At 40.0% G+C, this 7,937-nt stretch overlaps 1 protein-coding gene across 2 annotated transcripts; it reads right to left on the reverse strand.

The window, feature by feature from the left end:
* Positions 1-431: 431 nt before the first annotated feature.
* dynlt2b (dynein light chain Tctex-type 2B) lies at positions 432-3,230 on the reverse strand. Of its 2 annotated transcripts, none has more exons than XM_084066978.1 (5): positions 3,080-3,230; positions 2,559-2,692; positions 2,281-2,350; positions 1,259-1,322; positions 432-783 (listed from the first exon to the last, which is right to left on the reverse strand). In XM_084066978.1, the coding sequence occupies exons 1-5, from the start codon at positions 3,136-3,138 to the stop codon at positions 724-726; spliced, it is 387 nt and encodes a 128-aa protein (XP_083923104.1). In that variant the 5' UTR covers positions 3,139-3,230; the 3' UTR covers positions 432-723. The 2 variants fall into 2 exon arrangements, with proteins under 2 accessions (XP_083923104.1, XP_083923105.1); XM_084066979.1 differs by having other exon boundaries at positions 432-788.
* Between the last annotated feature and the right edge of the window lie 4,707 nt (positions 3,231-7,937).

Raw genomic sequence — 7,937 nt, forward strand, 5'->3', positions numbered from 1 at the left:
CCAATATATATATATATATATATATATATATATATATATATATATATATATATATGTATTCAAATGGGTTAAAATAGTCCTCCCAACAAACCTCTTCAGATATGCCATCCCAGGCTAATGTAATTCCCGTTTTCTAATTGAATATTTTACATGTTTTAAGTGACTTTGAGTAGTACCTTGGAAAGCGCTATTATCATTCTCATTATAATTACAAACATGCTGAACTCCATAAAATGAAGAATACAACTGGGTGCTCAATCCAACAAAAATACACAATCAACAACATTCGAGGACAGCACTCCCAATCATTTTAATTTGCACGACTGTTTCAGGCAAGGCGCTCCTTCTGAAAAAGACAATTATGCCCAATTTGTATGTGCAGAATTAGAATTATCATTGGATACATTCAAGCATGACAGGACAAATGTACATACTGTAAATACAAATTGTTTAATCAAACTAGAAATCTTCATTATAGTCACATATGTGTACAACAGCTTTTAACTCATTGTCGCAGTCATATTGTACAACTAATTTATTTTCATGTATTATACAAAAAAAAAACTAAGGGTCATCATGGAATGCACCTCAGCATCATTACATCATTATGATTAGGATCAAAGGGAAACCAAAGGGACCACTATTAATGTTGGATGATGCTGGCCTCTGAGCAGCATCATTAAGCATCCTGTAATCTTCATCAGAATGACAAACTCCACCACCTCACTGTCCTTTGTTCCTCAGTAATAGTAGCATCCGAAAGCAGCCGCCATGCAGAACAAACTGTCCTGTGAACAAAGCAAAAATCAATTAACGAGTCATTCAAATACATTATCCAGTTGAACAGACAACAACTTGAAAAAGGTGCCTCTAGTATTATCACAGACTCTAGCCATGGACTGTTTCAGATGCAGAGATTCTCCCGCATGGCAAACAGTTCTGCATCTTCAAGACCCATACAGTACCAGTAGGCTCCGAAACAGATACTTCTCAGAGACAACACACAACCAGTTTATTAACAATTTGCCACTATAGACATGTTGCCTGTCTGCCTAGTACTGCAAACTGTAGCACCTCACACATCTACTATATTATTTATTTTAAACACACCACACAGACACCTGAGACTGTATCAAGATTGTACAGACAAACATACCGTTGTTGCTACAATGTTGAGGATCCGAAACCAAAGGATTTTACTCTGGTGTAACACTGACAAACAAAGATAGATGAAACAATACAAATCTTGAATCCTTACGTTCATGAAGATATCTTCTGCATAGCTGTCTGTATCTGCATCCCAGAAACACCTTGAAGCCATCCTGGTGAAATAACGAAAATAAGTATATTTTGATTCCAACATTGTGTCTTTTGAACATGAAAATACATAAAATTAGCAACCAGACATATTAGACAGGTAACAAAGGAAAAATAAAAATAAAGGAAAAAAACTGAATAAATGGAAAAACATAAGGAATGTAGATGATTCCAGGTGTACTGTATGATACAATTTAACTATGTGTGGCGTACACCAAGAGAACAGCATAGGCCTGAATGCTTGACCCCAACAGTGAGGGTGGCTCTGTTATGCTGTGGGGGACATTTCTCTGGCATGGATTGGGTCCCTTAGCGGTAAGGGTTCCAAAACCTTTTAGTCTGTGACCCCCCCCCCTCCCAAAAAAACTATTTGAACTGAGGACCCCCCACCCCGACAAGCACTTGGAATTGTAGGAGTTGAGGCATTACACTTAGTTTGACTCTGTTCCACAGATAAATATTGTGAAAATAGTCGATCTACAAGTTCACAACGCCTCAAGGCGTTGAAATTGAAAAGCGTCTTTAAGTTGAAATCTAACCAAACCTGGAGTGGACATTCTATTCTTCAATGCAACAAGCGCCTATTGTTTCAGTCTGCCCAATAGAGATTCACACAAATGGGAAAAATGGGTTTTTAACAAAAGGATATGTCCAGTCTTTTCCACTACTTTATATACTGTAGTAATAGTGCACTTATTTTCTCACCATCATACATCCGTATTGTAACTCCACTCCCAATACGATCTCAACACGACAATATTAAAACAAATGCAGCCCAACAAAGTTAAACGAGCCCAGTCAAAAAGGTTTGCCTCTCTCTCATCAGAAACATCATGGACTTAAATAACCCGCCCTTATCATATACCCTCTAGTAGTGACTCAGAGGAATATACACTAAAACATAATTCAAATACATGGCTCTGACAGCTAAATGACACTCGTTTGTAGCAGCACTTCACTTACTTGACTCCCTGACCTCGTTGCTCTCCGATGGCCACTTGTACCACAAGCTTGTATCTGTCAAGACCCACACCTGTGATGAGAAGAGAAAAGATTATATGAAAGTGTGACGGTTGACAAAATGTGTGTGTGTGTGTGTGTGTGTGTGTGTGTGTGTGTGTGTGTGTGTGTGTGTGTGTGTGTGTGTGTGTGTGTGTGTGTGTGTGTGTGTGTGTGTGTGAGTGTGTGTGTGAGAGAGAGAGAGAGAGAGAGAGAGAGACAGGAAATGTGTGATGTCTCACTCTTCAGTTTGTTCTTAATGCTGTCTGCCAGGGTCCTGGACAGCCCTGGAACCTCTTCTGGGTCATACTGCAGCCCAGTGAGCTGCTCACGCAGGATTTCACGAATACACTCCTTCACAATAGCTGGTTTAAACCTATAGGGTGATTGAGTAACAATGGTGAGACGTCCACACACACACAAAGCTATTTTTTGGACCAGGAAAATGGTCCTCATATTCTACTATACTTGTGGGGGACATCTGGCCCTCACAAGTATGGTAACACACACGCACGCACGCGCGCACACACACACACACACACACACACACACACACACACACACTTTAAAATTCTAACGTTGTGACATATCTGTCAAATTACCCTTGACACGGGGCTAAAATAATGTGTTCGGGGATACATTAACGCCTGTATTTCTAAACTGTGCGGTACGTGTGAATGGAACATGAATTAGAGTTACTTGATCATTAGCAAGCAAGCTAACACAACTCTGACTCTAATCTCGAGTACTTTGAAAAGCTTACTTGTTGTGGTAATTAGGTCTTATAAGGTATGTGTTTCCCCCGGTGTCTCCGCCCTCCATAGCTTGCTAAGAAACATTAGAATCCAGACAAAATGTATGAGAAGTCTGTCGGCTTGCCTGGCTAACAAGAAGTTAGCTAACGTTAGCTCATCTCTGTAGATGCAGACATGTGTTACCATGGCGACGCTGTGTCGTCATTTCTCCTTTTCAAAATAAAATGTCGATGATGTTTTTTATTGTGTCAAATAATAATGTAAACCTATTTTAGGGACGATGTTTTTAAGTCACAAATACAAACGCATACACGTGTCGGGTCAACTGCTTCAATCCAAATAATGTTGCATGAACCATTCATGTCCTTCAGTTGGAATTAAACCAAGCATGGATAAAATAATATCTGTTTCCATTTAAACTGGTAAATGAGCCTTATGACATGAGTTTTTATAATGATTTATTGGCCAGTTTTGAGGAGGGGGGGGGGTGATGCATGCTATTTTCCATTTGATTAGGACTAAAATGAATGAGCCCCCTGTGCCATGCCACCAGAAATGTGCCATTTTGAATGTTACTTTAGCTGTTTTTGCCAGATAGAAACAAATGAAACAAATATTATTATTAATGGTAAAGTATTAATGTCAATCAATGTGTTTTTCTTGAAGAATTCCAGTTCATTTAAGCCCTGCTATAGACCCCTTAACAGACGACGTCACACTGATAAGAACCAGTATGCGTGCAACCAGTATGCGCTAAATGAAACCCATTCTATCAGGTCTCGCTAGGACGCGCCTCACTAGCCAACACACAAGAGGGGGTTGGGATGTGCTGAAACTAGCGCACCCCGAAACAACAGGTTGGAAATTGATTGCGTGAAACAATCACCTGCGCATCCAGTCTCAATGTTAGTAATAAACAATTAATTGGTCTATTAACATAGTCATGTTTTGTTTTGATTTAACCACCACTAGATGGCGGTGACGAGCGCAGTATGACGTCATGTCTCTCAAAGATAAAAGCACTACTGGTCCCTCTGTTTCTCGCCGGGCGCAGTGGCGTGCGCCTGTAATCCAAGTTACTGGGAGGCTGAGGTTGGCGGATCGTTTGAGCTCAGGAGTTCTGAGCTGCAGTGGACTATGTCGATCGGGTGTCCGCACTAAGTTCGGTATCGATATGGAGCTCCTGGGGGAGCCCGGGACCACCAGGTCGCCTAAGGAGGGGTGAACCGGCCCAGGCCGGAAACGGAGCAGGTCAAAACCCCCGTGCCGCTCAGTAGTGGGTTCGCGCCTGTGAATAGACACTGCAGTGCAGCCTGAGTAATACAGCGAGACTCAATCTTTTTTCACGGTGGTTCTCAAACCTTTTTTTCTAAATCCCCATAACGGTAGTCAAATTTGACCCAGTCAAATGGAAACTTGTCTTCACGAGTCCATTTGGTACCGGTAACCGCTCGGAGTTACAGACCTCGAAAAGGTCCATTTGGAACCCCTTCAACTTTAGGCATCCTGAGCTGAGAGTCCCTGGACCCACTTTGACAACCAACGCCCCTTTTCAACTAAGTTGTTTTCAGTCACATCTAGGCCAGAAAAAAAGGAAAGCTGCTGTGGCTAAAATGTTAGGATGTACTAGGAAATTTAGTTTTTTATTAGCCGTACAATATGTAAGTACATTGAAGGCGGGTAAAGAAGCCTATATTATAGCCAGAGCTCTGATCAACAGTCTGTGGCAAGTTTCGGGGTAAATGGAGTGTGTTGAGCAACCCCGGACATATTTTGGAGGTCATTTCAATAAAAGTAGTAGGATAGGATAGGATAATAATAATAATAATAAACGTTATTTATATAGCACCTTGCATGACATAAATGCATCTCAAAGTGCTTAAAATAAAAAAAGCAGAAGTGCTTTACATAAAATAAAACACAATTCAACAACAAAGCAGAAAAAACAACATTGAAACAATTTAAAACAATGGCATAAAAATGTTTTAGTTAGTAGATGCATGCTTGTCTTAGCCTCTGCTGATAAATAATATAATAATAACCTACTGGGTACAGATTTCTGTAAAGATAAGAAGATTCTGGACGGTGACAACCCAACCAATACAATGCGTTGTCACAACAGATTGATTTTTTTGTGTTCAGAATTATACTTATTTCACACATATAATGTAAATAACCATATAAACATGTCGTGGACTGTATGGTCTACACCGCCTCCTATTGGAACAGAAGGGTAAAAAAACAGACTTGAGATGTATAATGTCCCTAGCTGCCCAGTGGGTGTCGCTATTTAACAACATATCAAGGTGGGCTTTTCACAGTCAACGGTTCTCTTCCACTCTGTATACTGTACACTACATGTTATGTACATCAGGCTGATACTCTTCTTTCACTTTAATGTCTATATTATAAATAGTACAGCTGCTATGCTCATACACCAAAAGCCTAATATCTCCCCCGGCCAAGGGGGAATGCCCCTTTAGGCTAGTGGTTAACCAGAAACCAGTGTGCTCAGCTGAGAACAGGTATCTCTTACTATTGAGGCCAGTCTGTTCTCAGCTCTACCAGAAGAGAATAGGATATGCAATGTATGAGAATACACAGGACCTCAATGGAAATAAGCCCTGGGCTTATTGGGTTATCCTTTTAGTATTCGTTTGTATAAATCTGTGCCACCGTGCCTTTTTTACGAACTGTTAATAAAGTATTCAATCAATCAAAAACGAGAGATACAAATAACTGATTTCTGGAGTTCTATCAGCTTGCTTTTTTCCCTCACCCTCTCCAGCTGTCCTAGCACCCTTGACATCGAGATATGGTGTTATATGACACAGGGTCAGTTGGAAATATTCTTTATTTAAAATAATTTAAAACATTTGAATTGAAAAATTTCATATAAATAAGCAGTAGACTTGCAGTGCAGCAGGAAGTCATGACATGTTGAGATCCATGTTACAAAAACAATGCTTCAGTGTACACTAGCCTACAGGGAATCCTTAACGGGTACCTACATATTGGACATAGACATGGTTCTCTGGCAGTGTGAAAATGTGCAACAATACAGTGGTAGATAAAAGCATGAACACAAAACATGACATTAGCTAAGAGAGGAGCTAGAAGCTGAAGACTCAAGGGAATCATTGCTTGACACATTGGCATTATACATAAGGTCATAAGCCTATATGGTTCTGATCTGACACGGGCAACATGCGCATCATTTCTCATTGCTTTGGCCGCCAAATTACGCCTTGTAAAATACTTGAGTTATGGATCTAATATATGACATTCCATGGCCTTGTGTTGAGATTTTATGAAAATAGTGAATTGAGTCATTGCAGCCAGAGTGATACGTACACATTTTGCAATCGTTTTGTGGCTCAACTAATTTGTGAAAGCTGAAGAATGATGGTGTAGAAACAAGAGAATACTCTGACATAGTTAAATCTTTACAAAACTCAAAAGTTAAACTTCAGCCATGTGTAAGACAGGCTTTTACATGTGTGGCTGAAGTTATACCTTTAAAATATATTAAGGCACCCCTTCACCTGTTTTTTACGTTCTATTGTCAAAATGATAATATAAAATGTGATATTTATAAGATTTCCCAGTGCATACATGCAGTCCATTTAACGTTAGAGCTCACCCTCAGAGGCTATGGAAAAACTTCAGCCAGCCTAAATAAAGCGCATTGTCCGGCAGGGATAGCAGGCACGTTTTTGTGTAAGGCTGGCATAATTTTCCAGCTCCGGACACACAGTAGCTTAGGCATTGGAAGGTTTTTGCTTAGTTTTTCTCGTTATTTATTTTTCACGTCGCCCTCACTGTAGCACTTTTTGACGAGATACGTGTAGCCCTTAAAGGCGATGTAAGTTATATATATATATATATTTGTATAAGTGTTAAATAACTATATCACCATCCTACTATAATTCTAGTAACCTCTGTCTGTAGTGGTGTCTGTAGTGGTGAAGCTACCCGGTTCTCCGGTTCTCCTCAGTGGCTGGAGCAAGCAATTGCTCTGATTTTGCACACAGCCATTGACCATTACCATCTGAACTTAACTGTGAAGCCCGTTTTTTAATTTCATCAAATCTCAGCTTCTTATTAGCGTTTATGTGTGAAAGAATGTCACCTCCCGGGTTGCCAGATCATGTGCGCATATCCCCCCACGGATGCGTCGACCGGGTATGGTCTAGTAGCAATAATTGTTATAGTGTGTTTGTTCAGTAACAGGGTCCCCCTGTGTCTCCAGCTCTTTAGTAAACAGAAAACAAGTGAAACTGGAAGTGATGAAACTAATAAATGAGCAGACAGAATTGTAACTGGAACACAAGCTGATCTGTGTGGGGTTCTTTCTCCTGATTCTATGACATTTGCAACCCACTTTAAAAAAAAAAAAGTTTATTAAAGAGCTGGAGGAGAGACAGGCAGACCCCTGTTCTGAAGAGACACTTTATATAGAAATGATTAATGTTTAACTGCTTTAACTAGGTTTTAACCAACAGCAAAAACAATATCGTCTCTGTTGGGTGGAAACCTCATTATGTCCAAAACTGACTTTTCAGCATTCAAATAAAAAAATAGCAAAAGTAGCAGATCTACAAGCTCAAAATGTGTCTCGAGTTTGGAGCCTGTGGATCTGCTACTTTTGATGCTTTTTGTGACGCTGTGGTATGATCAAGCAGGGCATCAATTTACGAAAAAACACAACAAGTTAGAAGATAAGAACTAAAGATAGGAGATAAGAGGTTTCTGCCCGACAGCAACTATATATATATCACTTATAACACCTTTAACTCATTTCAGAAGTTCACAGAGTTCACAATAAATCACAGTGCCAGAGTCTCTGTAGCAGCATCTCTGCCC

This window comes from Gymnoscopelus microlampas (assembly GCF_963454915.1).
Source record: "Gymnoscopelus microlampas genome assembly, chromosome: 9".
NCBI lineage: Eukaryota > Metazoa > Chordata > Actinopteri > Myctophiformes > Myctophidae > Gymnoscopelus > Gymnoscopelus microlampas.

Coding starts and splice junctions, on each gene's coding strand:
- dynlt2b (XM_084066978.1), bottom strand. CDS start 3,138: ATGGAGGGCGGAGACACCGGGGGAAACACATACCTTATAAGACCTAAT. Junction 2,351..2,558: donor CATTAAGAACAAACTGAAGA/GTGAGACATCAC, acceptor TTCTCATCACAG/GTGTGGGTCTTGACAGATAC. Junction 1,323..2,280: donor CAACGAGGTCAGGGAGTCAA/GTAAGTGAAGTG, acceptor TTATTTCACCAG/GATGGCTTCAAGGTGTTTCT.